This window comes from Glycine max, chromosome 4 (genome assembly GCF_000004515.6).
Source record: "Glycine max cultivar Williams 82 chromosome 4, Glycine_max_v4.0, whole genome shotgun sequence".
Classification (NCBI taxonomy): domain Eukaryota; kingdom Viridiplantae; phylum Streptophyta; class Magnoliopsida; order Fabales; family Fabaceae; genus Glycine; species Glycine max.
The window spans coordinates 5157855-5175852 of record NC_016091.4 but is presented as its reverse complement, the minus strand read 5'-3'; the positions used below and the strand labels follow the sequence as shown (position 1 = coordinate 5175852).

Here is a 17998-nt window from a genome sequence, read left to right as displayed (position 1 = left end):
ATATTTATATTGAATATTTAAATATATGCATTGGTAATAAAAAACAGAAAATAACAACACAGCTAAGCTCTAGGGAAGGAGATTCCCATGGCATCAGCCAATACAAAGGAGCTAATGAAAGAAGGACAATGTTGGCAAATAACTAACATTTATCGATCTTAAATGAGTCGTGACGAGCTAAGGAGTTGGCACAAATGCTGGCCTCCCGATAAACATGATTAAAGGAAAGTTGGCACTGTCTGGTTTTGAAAGATTGAATGAGGTTGATGATGATAGCTGCCATAGGATGATGGCCAACACCTTCCTGCACAATCAGATTAAGAGACACAAGCGAATCTGATTCACATTCAACACTTCTATAACCCATGTTCCAAGCCTTTGTGAATGACATGAAGCTCCGCGCTAACATTGGTAGTGTAGCCACATGCAGTACCCTAGAACCAAGAGAATCACCATCTATACGGCCAAAACTAGAAGATCCCAATTGCCTCGGCAGCTGCCATCAACATTCAGTTTGACCATCGTCGCTGGAGGAGGGACCAAGACACATTCTTCATCTGGCAAGTAGTATTGTCACTACAATTATAAATAAGTATTCTCAAGACATTTTTATGAAAAATTATTATTAGCATACATCAACGTAAACTTTAACTTGTTAAAAAAAACCCTAAACTTTAACTAAGATACTGATTATAATTTATATTTATGAATATTGGTATATAATACTTTTATTTTACTAATCGACTATAAATTATTTTATTTATTGAAAAACCTATAAATTATTTTAGACGTGATTATTAAAATAATTGTTATAAAAACTAATAAATTTACATATGTGTTTGAATACTGGTGTAAAAATTACTTTTTAATTAAATTTGAGTTTATATACTTGAAGAAAATATATGATATACTATTTTTTATCAACTTAGTAAGCACAATTTATACAGAATACATTTATGCTTGAATTTTACCATTCGTATAAAAAAAATTCACTGTAACTCATCTTTAACATTTCGTGATTTAAGATTTTTTTAATTTAATTATTTCCTGCTTAAAAGGGGGTCTGTGACACCCTACAGTATAACGGTTGAATTATACTATTCAGAGTTTTAAAAGTAGCTTAAAAATGCAGTAAAAAAAAACAGTATCTTAAAAAATATATCACGTGTTTGTTAAAGCTTTACTAACCGATATTTGGTTTTAGTTATATGACGAAGTTCTTTATTGAAAGATCTAAAACACATTTTTGTGTTCTTTATTCCTCAAAATGATTATTTTTTATTTTTATTTTTATTTTAAGCTAAAAATTCCCTATTATGCATGAGAAAAAAAAATACGTCAGTAGTTTAATGATATACGATATAAAAAAAATTATTGACGAGTTTTAAAAATATCCTTTTAATTTTTTTAAAAGGAAACAACAAAACTACACCATAAGGAAAAAAAAACCCTCAAGGCATCTTCAAGAACTAAAGAACTAAAATAAGAAGGAGAAAGACACCCAAATAACAAGAGCCTAAGTTGATGACGAGCTCATGCAAGCCGAACAGTTCGGTGCACTGATTTTCTTCCGTTTAGGCACGCTGAAAAGAGAGATGCCAAGGTTTTGAAACATCGAATGCGATTAATAATTTTTTTTATTGACAGGTGTTAATTTAATTGTTAATTTGTCAGTACAGAAATCAAACATGTGATATTTTTTTCCTTCTCTTATTTCTTAATCATTCAACTAACTTTGTTACTCCATCCAATTTGATAATGATAGCAGTTGAGATATGTAAGCCAAAATTATCTTGAGCAATAATAATGGAAACACGTTTAAATATTTTATTAATTGAGTAAGAAGAAGGTAGGGGGAAACCAGTAAGAAAAAAAGGTAATGGAAAAACATTCCTAATTAAATGTAACCAAACAATTAATAGAAAGCGATAACGTTGAGTCTAATAAATAAAGAATGTAATTAATTATCCACCATCAAGTTGATATGAGTTAGGGTACATTAATGGAATAAACTAGTTTAAATTACTTGATTGCTCTTATCAAGTGTCAGTCAGAAGTTGTCATGTATTGCCTAAGATTACTTAGTGAGAATTGTTGTATAAGTACTAGTAGAATAATAGCATTGCAATTTTGTAATTAAAAATCGATAAGTAGTTTTTCTCTTGGCCAGATAAAAAAAACGGATACTTAAAACAAAGTCTTATCGAGAATCATCCATGATTTGGGCTACGAAGTCGATTAATTACCTGAGCTTGTAGTTGGTGGGCTACCCGAAACTTTATATCAGCAATTTGCTCACTCCACTGTGGAACTCCTCCAGTTTGGCCAAGTGATAATAATTAGTTTTTTTTATCAACAAATATTAATTTGTTAGTTTTATTAAAAATATCAATTGAGAAAATTTGAATCTAAGACCTTCTTCCTCATTCCTTCTCCTTTCACCCTTCATTCTTTCATTATGTTAATCTTATATCTAAAAAAAATCACAATGTACATCGAGCTAGTTACAAGTTTTCTATATTTTTATTATTAAAATTTTAAATTAAATTTTCAGATATGAAATATTTAGCAGTAAATAATTTTTATTCAAAATGTAGTATGAAACTTTTAAAATACAATTATACACTATTATTTACTTTAAATTTCATCTAGAAATAATCTTGAGAAAAAGAAGGGAAAAAAAGTGCATTTCTAGGGAATCCATCAATTGCATTCGGGGTAGTATGCATTTGGGTGCCGGTCTACACATAAAAAGATTCTGCCATTCAGGACCCTTTGGCAAGCTTTTTTTCTTTTGACGCTCATTTGATAAATTTCTGGGGAAATTTATCATTACTGGTGAGTGTTTTCCTTTTCCTCCTTTTGGGTGAGTGGTGAAAACGGAAAGACATAATATTACTTATGAGTTATGGACAATTCAGGTGATTCAGAGAAAAAGACTCACTTCCGACTAAGCTTCTCTTAACTTTATTCATCATTTAGTACCAAAGGAATCGATGCTTTCTTTCTTTTCTGTCATATATATCTTTTTCTTTTTTCCTTGGAGAAAATAAGTTATAAGCTTTTACTGAAATAACTTTGTGAACTGTGAAGTCGTGATGGGCGGAAAAGGATGTTTATATTTATCCAATAGCAGATATACTATAAGTCTATAACCCTTGTCAATTGTGCACTGAAGAGTTCTCTAGTCCTTTATCAATTACTAGTTACCATTAGTCTTAGCAATTTATAAAATAAAATTGTTAAATAGTATACGAAATGGTTTTGAAGAAATATACAAAACAGAAAATGGAGGATTTTTTGGTGTACAATGACATCAATAAGGTTTGAACTATCTCAGTCTCTCCTGCCACTAAAATCTTGGTTGGTTAGAAAATGGATGACTCTGACATGTTTGTGTCAAATTCTTCTACCCCTCTTTTATTTAAGTTTTAACCAATGAAAAGCAAAATAACAGAAACTTTCATACTTACTTTCATAAAAACGTTTTGTTGTACCAAATAGCATTCCACTTTATATAAAATGAGTATAGTCCCATATTACATGAAATTTTTTGCATTAATAAGCTTAGGCCTAATTTGACTCACCACACCAAAACCATAAGCATTTGTGGAGCTTAAGGAAAGGATCACTCCTAAATATCGCTAACTATTTGGCTACAGATTTTGCATAGATTGCAATGCCCCTAGTGTTCTTCCGGTTATTGCTTACTGCACTCCCTTTTTGTCTTTAGGAATGTCAATCGAGAATGTAAAATTACATTTAAAATATACTCCCTTTTAGCTGTTAGAATGACCAATCCAAAAGGTTATAAAAACATTCCGAAAAGAGTGCAGGAAGCAACTTGGGAAGTACACGAAGCAAGAGCCTGTTGTTCCTTTTTTGTGCAGTTGTTCCTTCTTTGGGCCCCCATCTCTCCAATGTACGACCAAAAAAGGTCACCATCCATATCACTTGCACACCTCTTGTAGGTTTGGTCATATATCTGAAGAACTCAAAACTTAACCACCTTGTCACAAGCAAGCTCACATGTATTGTTGTGATTATATGCAGCTTTAGTACCATTCTCAGTTGATTATATATGTAGCTTTGGTACCTTTCTGACTTGCTTGCGTCCAGCCAAATATCCTTGTCACATAACAACTCCCTTTTCATCCCTCCATTCAACGACCTTGACAGACCATGCTCTTAGAAATGGATTTGGACTGTCTAGTATCTCTTTGGTATAAAGATCATTTTGTATTTTCTAATAAAGATTTTTCATATATATGTTTAGAAATTAAATTTTAATTAGGAAATGATCAATTAGCGATGCTAATTTAGAGATGGAGAAATGCAAAATTCATTTCTAATTCCATCTCTAATGACAAAATTTAAAGACATTTTATTTTGTCTCTATTTTTCCCTCCTTTATAATGATATTTTAATGGGTACAAAATCCATTATAGTCGGTCTAGTAGTAAGAAATTTAAGTAATTTGTTTGCCGTTTTAGATTCAAGTTTTATTATGACTGATATTCACAAAAAAATGTTTCATGGATATCTATCAATTTTGTCAGATTTTGTTAGTTTAATCTATTTCATTAACATGATAATGTTACCAATGGACAGTCTAGTTCAACTGGTTGGGCCATTGGACTAGCCTATCGGGTCAAACCATTTTTAACCACTCTATCTCATAGCTTGCTAGTAACAGTTGTGTGTGGGGGGTACACTTGTATATAGTTTTAAATATGTTTTCATTTAATTATTTTTTCTACATTTTATAAAAAAATTAAATATTAGTTTAATATATGAGATAATTTGACAATTATAACAATTAAAAATAACTTACATTTGTTTTAAAAAATATTAGTAAAAAGCATTTAGAGAATAAAATAATAGATAATACTTGAAATTCAATATTTTTTCCCATATGAAATGACACGTGATATTATATTTACTTGTAAAAGTCCATTTTTTTATATATATAGACTACACATACAATATAATACTTAAAATTTTATTAGTCTCTATTTAAAAGCTTATTTTAGAATAATCAGTTTCACAAACAATTTCAACTTTTAGGACACCTCTTCTATATAGTGACACAATACTTAGGACGGTGATTTTTCAAACTGCAAAGATATTAGTTTATCCTTCTATGAGTGTGTTCATTTTAGAAGAGAGATCAATCATCTAGCTTATCTTTTAGCCAAAATTGCTTTAGATTGCATTTCAATAGAAGATGTTCATTATTGAATTGTTGCAGCCTTGGCATATGATTTCACGCCAAACTTTTCTTTATTTTGTTGAAAAAATTAGTTTACCTATAAGTAAAACTCAACTTTTAAAATGGTTGGTTAAAAAAGAAATCACACGTTAATGTATATGTGAAATTCTGATGCAAGTTGCAAGCATGAACACTTGCTATTATTTACTCTTACCTAACTAATAACTTCGCAATCCTTATCTTCTCCAAAATAGGCTAAAATTTGTTAATTTTTTGTCACTGTATTTGAAATAAAATTAATTTGGTTTTAGTAACTGTATGTTCAAATCATCTATTTTGGTTCTCAAACTTTTGGAAAAAAAATGTAAATTATATTAAACCCAAAATGATACAATAATAAACGGGGCATATCCACGGTTAAAGAAAATCAAAAGTCTTCCTAATAAAACAAATGCAATATGTGGTTGTCTATACATAAGAAACTTAATCTTGCTAATAACCTTTATTACAGAAAATTGATAATCTTCAAAAATCAGCTTGTTCTTAGACAGCCAAATTATAGTCCGACAACGTAATTTTTTTTTAACACCTGATGTGGATCTGCCCCTAATTAAAGAGTCAGTAATGCGCTCTAAAAAAGTGAAACACCTGCTGAAAGGAGCCAAATCACGAATGTGAGCCCAAACTTGGAGAGATTTTCTGCAAGAAAAGAACAAATGAGCATTTAACTTTTAAAAGCATGCGGATTTAATTCCTAAAATCGCTCATTTCTTTCTCTCTTTTAAGAGTCAAGTGCGAAGAGGCAAATCATCACTTTTCTTTCTCAGTTTAAACAAATAAACTTCTTAATTTGCTCTTTGGCTATCTTTTTGTTCTTCACAATTTATACTTCTGATATTTTTTTTTGTTGCTAAATTGAATTTGTCGTGCTTTTATAATAGTGAAATGAAATCTGGAAACCTCCATTCACTTTGAAAATCATTTTAGCGAAAAAAAAAATATTAGGATGCTTAACCTATCCTATCATCGTATCATCTTATCTATTGTTGGCAGATATATGTTTGCTTGTAAAAGGGTAAAAGATCAAAAAGATAGATTTTCATGTCCTTAGAGAAACTGATAAATCAAGCAAAAAAACATTGTTGTAGATCTGGCGGGGTCCATGATAAAAAAATAATAATAATAACGGCAGGGGAACACTAGGATAATAAGTTTTTCTTTTGAACAATTTTAAACATAACTAGGAATGGACCAGTGCATTGCATGATATTCTTAAGAAAATGGAAGAGAGAAAGAGAGGGGAAAAAAAGAGTGAGATGGCAAAGAAAAAACATTAAAATACTGTCCAACTCACACGTAGGAACGGTTAAGAAATTTTTGTAATGCTGTTGATTCACTACGACTCTTTTACTATGAGTTTTAACGGTGCCTCCAACAATTTGGAGGATTTTAATATTGTTAATTTTTTAACCAATCAAATTACATGTCATTTTTTCATTAATTACTTTTTTTTCAAGTTAGTCCTTCATTATTATTTTCAAAAAAATTAAATTATAATTTTTTAAAATTAAAAATATGATTAAAGATAACTTATAAAAGTTTGAATCCTAAAATCATTTTAATTATTTTCAACACTTTTTATAAAATTTATGTTTAAGAAACAATAATAGGAAATTTTTAAACCCTAAATTCCAAAAGATTTTCTTATAAAAAGTGTTAAAAGTAACTAAAAATTTTTAGGACTCAAACTTCTAAAGTTATATTTAATCATATTTTTAATTTAAAAATTTATATATTAAAATTTTTAAAAATAATAATTAAGGACTAATTTGAAAAACAAAAATAAATTAATAAAAAAATAACATGTAATTTGATTGATTAAAAACTTAACCAAATTCCTAAAACTATTAGGAACGTCTCTTTTACTATATGATTTGCTTGCAGTTGCATTTGTGATCGGAATATGACAATAGGCTTCCATGAGCACTACAAATAAAAATAGTAAGTTTTTAATAAATTAAATATTGTTGTACTATTTTGTTTTTTTATTCCTTAACAACTCGTTTAAGTTAACATATAAAATAAGTACTTGACTTGAAGAGGTTATGCACTGGGTTGCACTGTTACTACGTGAACTTATTATTAGACCATTAATTAAATATGAATACATACGTATCTTTGCAAGATTTCAGATAACTTGATGATTGTGACCTTGTAGATGCACCAGCAAATAGGACAAAAGCCTTTCCTATACTAAAACCTAGTTAATATAACAAGTCTAATTTCCTGTACCGTTTGTGGACAAACAACCGGTCATTGTTCACAAATCGTAATCAGATTATACACGTTTGTAAAGTTATAATCCAAGGTTAAAAGGAAATCTTCTGATTTTTTAGTCAACCTATGAAAAAAAATTGTTAAGAGAGACAAAACTATTGCTGTGATCTCTCAATATCAAAGGATTAATATCATGACTTTTAATTGCAAAGATACCTTATATTAAAATCAAAATAAAAAAATCTGCTGGTTTAGTATTTGTGGTACTAATTTCTTAATGTATTACTCTGCTTTTGACCTCGCTGTTCTGAATTCTGATATACACATATCATGTTTAGTACCGAGAAGGAATAAATACTGAATCTATATTCCAAAGAATACTTGGACTCGCATCTCACCGAAGCATTTACTTCTTCCTTTATACTCCTATATTAGTAGTATTATTTTGCCTAAAAACTACCGAATCTGCATGTATGCTCAGTTAGTAGGGCACCTAGTAGTGTTGGCATGAGTCATGCATATAATTATGTTATAATCATAGTGATTGTCATATCTGTAATTATAGAAATTAGCATATCTGTAATTACGGGATTCAGAACCTTTTTTAGAGATTGTAGTTATGCTTAAATTAGGCAAGTTGTTATCAGATATATATATATACATTGCCTCTCCTAGAGAAGAATAATATCTCTGTTTTTATCCTATTTTGAGTCCTAGGACCACTACCTCATGAATACATATACATGAATGTGCCTTCGGTTGTTGTTTCACATCCATACGATGGAAACAGTTTAGACAGAGTTTGTTTATCAGGTGACCAACCGAGGCACACGTTTCTAAGAAAAATAAATGTCTACCATTTATAATGGTACAAATCTCAATTTATAGCAAGGGGTCCAACTTGCTTGTTTGAGTTGTTGAAAATTTTACCTCTTTCCGATACATGCACATAAAAAAATAGGAAATATTTATAGTTTCTCAGAACTTCCATTGGTGTTGGCTCACAGTAAAAAAAGCTAAGTCTTGATCTAACTAGATATCTGTTATTTGGCATCTAGAAGATATTTTAATGGGTAATCAACCGTTAACGAGGTTGGAATTGAATTTCTAGTCCAGATTTGAAACGAAACTATACTAGTTATGAAAGCTAAACCTCTCTTTAAATTCACCTATGTACAGATTAGAAAACAAATAAATCTCCCAGAAAGAAAAAGGACTTAACAAACTGCTAACCATACAGGAATTGAATAATTGAGACTTCATGAACAGATAATTAAAAAACTTTGATCCTCTCATAAACAAATTTACACAATACATTATTATTACAAGCTGTGAAACAATAAAGTTGGAAAAATGTTTACTATACCAAGTACTAAACTTCAACACAATCCCATGATGCTTAGAGCTTTAGGGACAAGTCAAGGTGCTTCATTTCCTCTTGATTAGTCTTCAAAAGACTAATACCACTAACCATATATCCACTGATTTCTTCATTGGTCGCTGAATTAAGCCTGGTCGTTTTCACCACATCGAATTTCCCAACATTGCCTCTTGATGTTTTATGAAAACTTTCCATCGTTAGCTTCCCTATTCCAGGTTGTTGATCAATAAGGGGTCTAGACCAACCACGATGTCCAAAAGTGGTTCCAAACCCATTGAATGAAAAATGAGAATAATTTGAAGAAGAAGGCTTGTGAATAATGGAGTGAGCCTGAATTCCAAGTGGTTTATTATTACTAGAAGCACCATGGAGAGGCAGAGAAGCCATAGTGGCATAGTGGTGGTGAAGGTGATTATGGAGAAAGGGAATTCCCAAAGCTGTTGTAGCTGAGGCCATCAAACGTGATCCTGATCTTTGATGACCTCTCTTTGCAATTGACCTTTCTCTCTTGTGGGCGTTTTGGTGTCCCCCAAGAGCTTGTGAACTGTAGAACTTTCTCTGACAATAGTTGCAAGAGAACACTCGTGGCTCTGAGCCATGTTGGTTTTCTGATGTGGTGCTTGACAAATCTGTGTCCAAACACGTGATCAGATTCAGCACTGGACTGCACCCAATAGCAGAATCACCACCAGGGGCATTTAGATCCAATAAAGTATCTGCTTTTGCCTCCTTTTCTTCCTCTTCTTCTTCCTTAACAGATAGTTGTTTCTTCTCCCGTGAATTCTGCAATGGTGTGCTTGGACTTGGCGGAGTCTCTCCAGCAGAGTTATCATAGAGAAGAGGCTCGTGGCTCAGTGTTTCCATCGCAGAGTACTTTCCTCGTGCCCTTGTAATTGGTAGTTTTAGAAATCCTAATTTGTTGATTCATGACACCTACCTTTAAATGGAAAAAAAAAGTATATTGGAGGACATACATGCTTTATTCCCTATTAATGAGGATAAGTTTTATTTTCTTAAAGGCCATATTCATGGATTAGGTTTAGTACAAAGAATTAATAATTTGTTAATTTCTGATAAAGTCACCATGCACTTATATTTAGTGTTTAGTTGTATTTTTAGTTCCCCTTATTTTTCCAAGTTCTAATCATGATAGTGACTAAATATATTATACTATGATTGAAAAAAAATTGAAAATTTGAAAACTTGGATGTTTTAGTATTATGGATTAGTCTAGAAACTTTATTCAAAAGATACAGTAGTTGTAGTTGTAGAGGAGGGGTGGATGGATTTACATTTTACACAGTACTTTTAACTTTTGTTGAAGATCAAGTACTGACATTGTCACCCATGTGGCTGGCTGTATGGACTGAGACTCGTGCAATCGTGTATTTGCATTGTACTTTTTACATAGTGGCCTACATATGAACAAGTTTTTGGTTTGGCTTGGCTTGGGAAAGAAACTATTGGTGAAGGATTATTATATTTATATCTGCATGAGGTGGATGGTATTGAGCCTCTCTCTTATCTCTCGTCTATGTCATATGCTCTTGTAGAGACACATCGTGGGATCATAAGACCAGCATTGGAGTTGGCATTTGGGTGCAACAAGGACCAGAAGAAGATTATTATTAGGTGATTCATTCAATCACGCGCGGGTTCAAAAGAAAAGTGAAGTTAATAATGTCATATAGGACACAGCCAAACATTGTCATGGAGACCAAAGTCATCACCAAACAAACTTCCCTTGGTACTTGAAAGCCTATCAATCAGGGCACCGTGACCCCAATTGTTATTACACTGTCCCTTTGCTGCATCTCTGATTTGGAGTTTTTTTTTTTTTAATTTCCCCACTTTGGCTTTTTGTGCTCCGTCTGCATCTCTAGTTTCTAGTTAAAACTTGAAAGGCACAAACCACTTTATGAATATAGCGTATTTGTTTAAAATTTTAAACGGCATTGCACACTTTACAAGATCAGAAAATCAAAGCTAAAATTCTAGTGCGGCGAGTGAACTCTCTCTTGTTTAAGGAGTCATACAATTCGGCTTGTAATGTAAAATAAGACGTGAAATTCAAACGAGAACTAGCTCGTCATTAGTCATTGGTAATTTAGATACATATTCTAACCATGTTTAATGGTTTAAAATTAATTGCATTCAACTTTCAAGATGTGATCTTTTCAAGTTCTCAGGTCTTTCAATGAAGTTGATTATGCAATTAGTACCATGCTTTTTTTTATTAATCTAAAACATACTTTAACAATGATAGTGTAAAAATCACTAGAAAACAATGTTTTACACTATCACAAAAATAGAATATACTACTACTACTACTACAAAACAATGTTTCACACTTTCCCTCTTCTGGTTTACTTTCCAACTTGCTATATCTTGACCCGCTGATAATAAAAAATTTGAAGGAAGAGGAAAATAGATTGAAGGGAAGAAAAATCATGTGGCATATATATGCGAAGAGGGACAAATGGTCGACAATTGAAAGGGAAAGTTGATGTGGGGAGTCCCTCTGATGCAATTAAATTTTGATGTATAGTGGTATTTGTATCAAGTTTCACCATTATTAACTAACAATTTAAGCGGATTAAATCTCCAAAATAATGTTATATTTTGGGTTAGCTATATAACTCTTTCTTTTGCATATATGTTTAAGTATTAGTAATCATTTTTACCACGATCACAAGTCATTTTTGACAACTGATTATCAAAGTGCTAATAACCCCACCTGAAAGGATAATGAGTGAGTTTGGGAATATAAAGTAATCATTCTCATTGGACAAACAACTTCTATCAGTCTATGATTCCATTTTAGTAGTATATCGTTAGTTGTCTAGTAAATGCATAGAACCAAATCTCTTTTAGAGATCTCTCTGTCTGTTATCCAAACTATTCCACATCCAAAAGCCTCCCAAAAGAGAATAACACGTCAATGTTCCGATCCATCCCCCTCGTCCTAAGAAAAAAAAATCTTTAGGATCCATATCAAAGTACTCGAAAGACGACAACTTTAATGCTACTTTCTTTGCTCTCTTCTCTTCTTAGTCTCCCACACACTCAAATCAAATAATCGATGACGTTTTAAAGTGCTTTCTCTCTCGACACAAACACACGTAGATGATGACAAAATGTCACGACAAACCAAAACATGGCGTGGCCTTCATGGTCACGTACTCGAGTTATAGTAAATCCTAAGATCGTGTTCACAATTTTCGCCAATAATATCTCGTGCTTTCTTTCTTTTAGTATGCGCCTTTTTTTTTTTACCTAATTTATTCTCTCTTTTTTGTTACATCTTCTCATCCCCAGTTCCCATTCACACACATCCAAAAGTCATTCTTCAAGAGCCCTGTTTGTTCTATGCATTTAGTTGAGCTATTTATGATCGTATGACTATGTGAATGGATTTTAATGAAGCAAGTTGATAAACGGATCTTAAAAAGTCGAATTGCCTGCGGACAAAGACAAACAAAAGATTAGTGGCTTGCAAAGACAGGAGTCAGAAGACTTAAGGTATATTGAATGACAAATTATTATGTGATTAGAGACCAGTATGGTTTCAACTAATCTTTCCATGTGACACATAATTGAATGTTATTTATTTTCTCGTAAATTAAAAAAACTCAATTACCTGCCACACGTAAATATTAATCAAGATTATGGATATACATGATTTGAGATTGTCTGATCATTTCTCTTATTAAATGACTTCCTTCCTTTGTTCTTTTTAATAAAAATAAAAAATATCAGAAGTTTCTCTTTCAAATAATTATATTTTTATTCATTATCATTTTTCATGTGCTATTATTAATTGAAAACAAGATAAAGATAGAAGCATAATGAAATTCTCGATCTGGAAGTACTTGCTTTGGTAACTTTTGACATGTGAACAAAACGGAATTCAATTTTTTTTTATGGAAATAAAATGTTATTTTTTTAACCACATGTTTTGTTCCACTTTATTTCTTAAAATGCATAAAATATAAAATTCAAGCCATGCTATGTTTCATTTCATTTTAGCCTTTCTATTAAACATCTTAGAATTTATTTAGTGAGATATATCAATTTTTCATCATGGAAGCCTTTCTTTTTCAACGTTCGTATATTCCAATGTTTAATCTAATTTTTAATGTGTTTACCTGGGCTTCCACTTGAAGTATGCATACTGAAAATTCAAGTTGGAGTAAGGAAGTATAAAGCCCGAATAAACACATTCGGTACAACATCTCTTTCGCCCCAAAGCAAATTCTTTTTAGAATGTTTTTGGGCTCTGCTACAATGCACTCAATTGCTTCCCCACTGCTTGCTACGCGCACCCAGCGAAATTATTGTAATTTTGCAGCTAAATTGCTTCAATTTCACAAATTTTCCATTTTACTCTTTCGTAAAAGGATATGGATTGTGACTTTCAGGTTATTAACACCACACCCTAACCAACTAAAATAATAGGACAATTATATTATAAAATAAATAATGTTGTTATACATAACACTAAATTTTATAATGTATATTTAATGTGCATGTAAATTTAAATAATAAATTTTGTGACAATTAATTTTGATATAACTCATAAAAATTATTTAATCCATATAATTTTTTATAAATAAAAAATATTTACTATTAAAAAATTAATATAATAAATTAAAAACATTTTTGAAAAAAATTAAAAAAAAATACTTACGAATTACGTGATTCATAAGTGTTTTTTTAACTCAGACAGATTAAATAATTCGTATGAGTTATATCAAAATTAATTATCATAAAATTTATTATTTAAATTTATATGCGCATTAAATATACATTAGAAAATTTAGTGTTATGTATAACAACATTATTTATTTTATAACATAATTAACTTATTAACTTAATTTGTTAGAGCATAGTGTTAATAAATTGAAAGTCACAAGTTTGATTTTTGCTTGGACCATTAATTTTAAATTAATTCCGTATCCTTTTACAAAAGGGTAAAATAGGAAATTTGCGAAATTGCTAGGTGTTGCGGTGCCGTTGCTTCATTTGCTTCAGCATATCCACCTATTGAGCACATAGATTTAATTAACCATCTTTACTATTGGGCTTCTCAATATTAACCATGGGCCTAAAAAGATTTTGTGCTCCAAGAAATTGAGCAGCTGCCAAACGCTGAACAAGTTTAATTAGGATATATTCTTCTAAATAAAAAGTTTGAAAGGGACTAACTTGTCTATAAGTATTAAGAGTTTAGTTTTAATATATTGTGAATATTTTTATACTGTAAATCAATCAATTAGAAATCATTATAATTAGGATATATTCTTCTAAATATATATTGACGAGTTTGACCACTTTATTGAAATCCAATTGTCGTTTATATAGACCAAATGCCAGTCAGTAATCACCCTAGTTATCATTCAAATTCTCCTAAGAGTTTTCCTCTTTTCTGGACTCATGTTAAAAGTGAAATATAAGATTTTCAATCTAAAAACTGCCTATATTTAAAACCCAGCCAGAGATAAAATTGGACCAAATCCGTAGAGCAAAATTTCAAGACAAGAGGAGGCATGAAGACTACTCCCGCATGTTATTATTGCATAATGGACTGACACATCTGAAGGATCCAGACTGATACTTTGCTATATTTAGCCTAGTGTGAATCTTATCCAAAATTACCATACAAGTAAAAGCCAATACCGAAGGAGTCGAGTATGGCCAAAGATGTTTTAAAATATAGTTGTGAGTATCATCAAGCGCATGACATCGAGTTGTTCTATCTTAACGAGTCTTTTCAAATTCAAATCCCAAATATAGGTTAGTGTTAATTACTATGATAGAGAGTTTTGTGATTCATCCTAATATTATCTAATTCGAACAAAATTATCTGTAATGGAAGATACTTGTGGTTTGGAGAAAAAAAAAAGTTGTGAGCTGCATTGCATTACATTTAGAGCAGAATTTAATTGCTGTTGAAGTAGCTGCTAGTAGTTGAAAACGAAGCTTAGCTTTGCAATGCTTGTGATCGACTATGTTGATCACATTCAGGATCTTTTTTATTTGAATAAATAAAATATATGTTACAAGGGAATAGTGCTGTTGTGACTTTTTTGAGATATTATACCTATAAGCAAGCTAGCTATCGATGTTGTTATGATTTCATGATCCAAGATGATCATTTTTTGTTTCGTTACATGTATTGTGCCACACAGGAGACAGACTTAACTAACCCAGAGCACGCATAAACATTAATTTAATTAAGCAAGTTAGTAAATAAATGAATAAAAAAGTTTGGCATTGCCAGGAGGAAGTCATGTGCCTTTAAAAAGCAAAGAATCCCAAGATTTTGTGCCAAGAATGAATCTTACAGATTTAGATATTATATAAACTAGAGGCTATCATGCATTGTTAAAACCCTTTTGAATATTAGTGGACAGCCAGTTATGCTTCTTTGGACTCATAAATTAATTCCTATTGGTCATGTTTGGATGCATATAATGCGTGAAGATCTTTCAACATGTGATTTGAGGAGCCAACAATGAAGCTACTTTCTATTCAATTTTTTAATTTTTTTGTCAGTATTTGTTGTCCTCTCTCTCTCTATATATATTGAGATAAGTGAAAGTTTTATATGATGTCTTGCTATAATGAATTTTCCTTTTTTGCCAACAACATAGTTCACCACTTTGCTAGTCTCTGTATAGTTGGCTTATTATTATACATATTCACTCATCTAATCTGATGTATGATTTTGATCAGAATAAAGTCACCTTTAGTTGAAAATTTTATAATAAAAGTACAATGAAAGTGTATGATAAGATATGTAATAGATATATAGGTATAGAAAAGGATGAGAAAAGATGACATTGAGAAAACTTTGATTGAGAAAAACATTACCCTTTGGTGGGCTAAGGTTATGATTAAGAATTTGTAGTGGAAAGTGTAATTAAAGCTTACGGCCAAATTTGGTTTTGATTATGCTAAGATGATCCTCATTTTCATTGATATGATGTGTTAATTTTAATGTTATTTTTTGTATTTTTTTTAATTAAGGTATTTCTTGACTAAAAATGAGTGATAATTTCTTGAGATATTGAGATTCATTTAAGGGTTAAATTCTTTCAAAAAATGTTTTTTATATGCACAAATTAAAATTGAATTCATGATCTTATATTTAAGAAACAAGATTATTTATTAATTATGTCATATTATATTGATTACATTTTTGTGTGTCTATTGATATAAGGATAAAATATACGACTAAAAATGAGTGATAATTTCTTGAGATATTAAGATTCATTTAAGAGATTAAATTCTTTCAAAAAAATATTTTTTATATACACAAATTAGAATTGAATTTATGATCCCATATTTAAGAAATAAGATTATTTACTAATTATATCAGATTATATTAATTATTCTTTTGTGTGTCTATTGGCATAAGGATAAAATATATAAATAATGGTTAGTTAATTTGTAATTGGGTTAAGCTCCTCCAATCAAGGCCAGCAGTATGATTGAAACTCTTTCATGATCCTAAATAAAAAGGAAACATCAATATCCGCTAATTACATACAACTTCTTCAATCTATCTGTAAACCATATAGTATATGCCCAAGTTTTTGGTGGACACTAGGGGCAAAGGCAAAACAATCAACACAGTACGTGGAGTGGGCATTACCAAGAGATTATTAGTTAATTAAGAAATAACACTGTTTGCTTTAGGCTATCATAATTATTGATGATGGAGTATCTCACTTTCTCTACTAATACCCTCAGCCTCCTCCTCTCTCTTTATATAAGTGATTGTTTACGTGTCTTGGTCGTAGTTATGTCCATGTTGGCTTTTAGAATGGAAAGTTGTTTCATGATACCCATTATGGTATAATATAGAGAAAGAAAAATATAGATATAATAGAATTTATGATATCATAAGAAAAAAGATATAAAAATAAATAAGAGATATTAGTAAAACGTTTAAAATAAATATATGTTTGTGTATTATTGTTCTTCACAAAAGTACTGTGTTTTGCACGTGAATATACACACTATTAAATTATAGGCCAAAAATCCTTTTGTAAGTTGTAACTCCAACCATAGTAAAATTTGGGTTTAATTGCATATTTGATATTTTGTTTTTTATTTTTTCGATTTTATAAACTTTGTCACTTAATTCTTTCATGAGTATCGCTATTTCGCACGAACAATTTCTTGCATGAATAGCACCAAAACTAACTTTGAATGGCTGAGCTTTATTCAAAAACAAATATTAATTGAAAAATTAGAAGAAAAAAAATTTGACAAATACATAGTAAGTTGGTGTACTTTTACGAAAACTGTTATCTTTCAGCATTTTCCTTTCGTTTATTCGTATATTTTACTACTCAATTTACAAAATTTTACATTTTATTCTTGTATTGGTGGACTAATATTGATATAACTTGATCACAGTTGATGTGGTAAGTTGGCCGTTGATATGGACTAATGATGTAGCAATTAGAGCTAGAAGTGCCAATAAGTGTGCATTTCTAATTTTTTTTTTTTTTAGTTTACACTCGTCTTGCATAGTCCGCTGACTTAGTCGGCCGATCCCCATTTAACAAAAAAATTAAAAAACAAAAAAAAAATTAAATTTTAAAATATAAAATCTGATTTATTTTAAATCATTTTAGAAACTATCAATTGTCTAATAAAAAATTATTTACGTAAAATAATAACATAGTTTGCATGTTAAGCCACCTAATATTTGTCTACATCATGTTTACTTAATTTATAATTCTATATTAAATCAAAATATTATATCATGGTTGACCAACTATTGAATCATATAAAAATTACTTAAATTTTATGTTTTTTTATACTTTTTTACACCCCTTATTAGTATTATATTTTTTATATTAAAATATAAAAAGTCTCCAAGACCAGTGGACAAAACCCAACTTTATGGATTAAAATATTTTTCATATCCTTTATGGGTTGCGATTTTCACGGGAAGCCTAGCCTGTTTGCCCAACTTTAAGCCGTACACAAGATTGTTCACACACATTTGATATATCATGAGAATTAAATTACAATTTTTGTTATCTTATTTTTTAAATTTTGTCTATTTTGTTATCTATATTTTTTTCATTTTTGTCAAACTTTTTTCC

The 17998-nt window shown here is 30.4% G+C and overlaps 1 protein-coding gene across 1 annotated transcript; it reads right to left on the bottom strand.

Annotated features, from left to right (window-relative positions):
* Positions 1-8762: 8762 nt before the first annotated feature.
* LOC100819663 (zinc finger protein 1) lies at positions 8763-9848 on the bottom strand. The gene has a single exon (XM_003523627.5). The coding sequence runs from the start codon at positions 9732-9734 to the stop codon at positions 8889-8891; it is 846 nt and encodes a 281-aa protein (XP_003523675.1). The 5' UTR covers positions 9735-9848; the 3' UTR covers positions 8763-8888.
* Positions 9849-17998: the final 8150 nt, after the last annotated feature.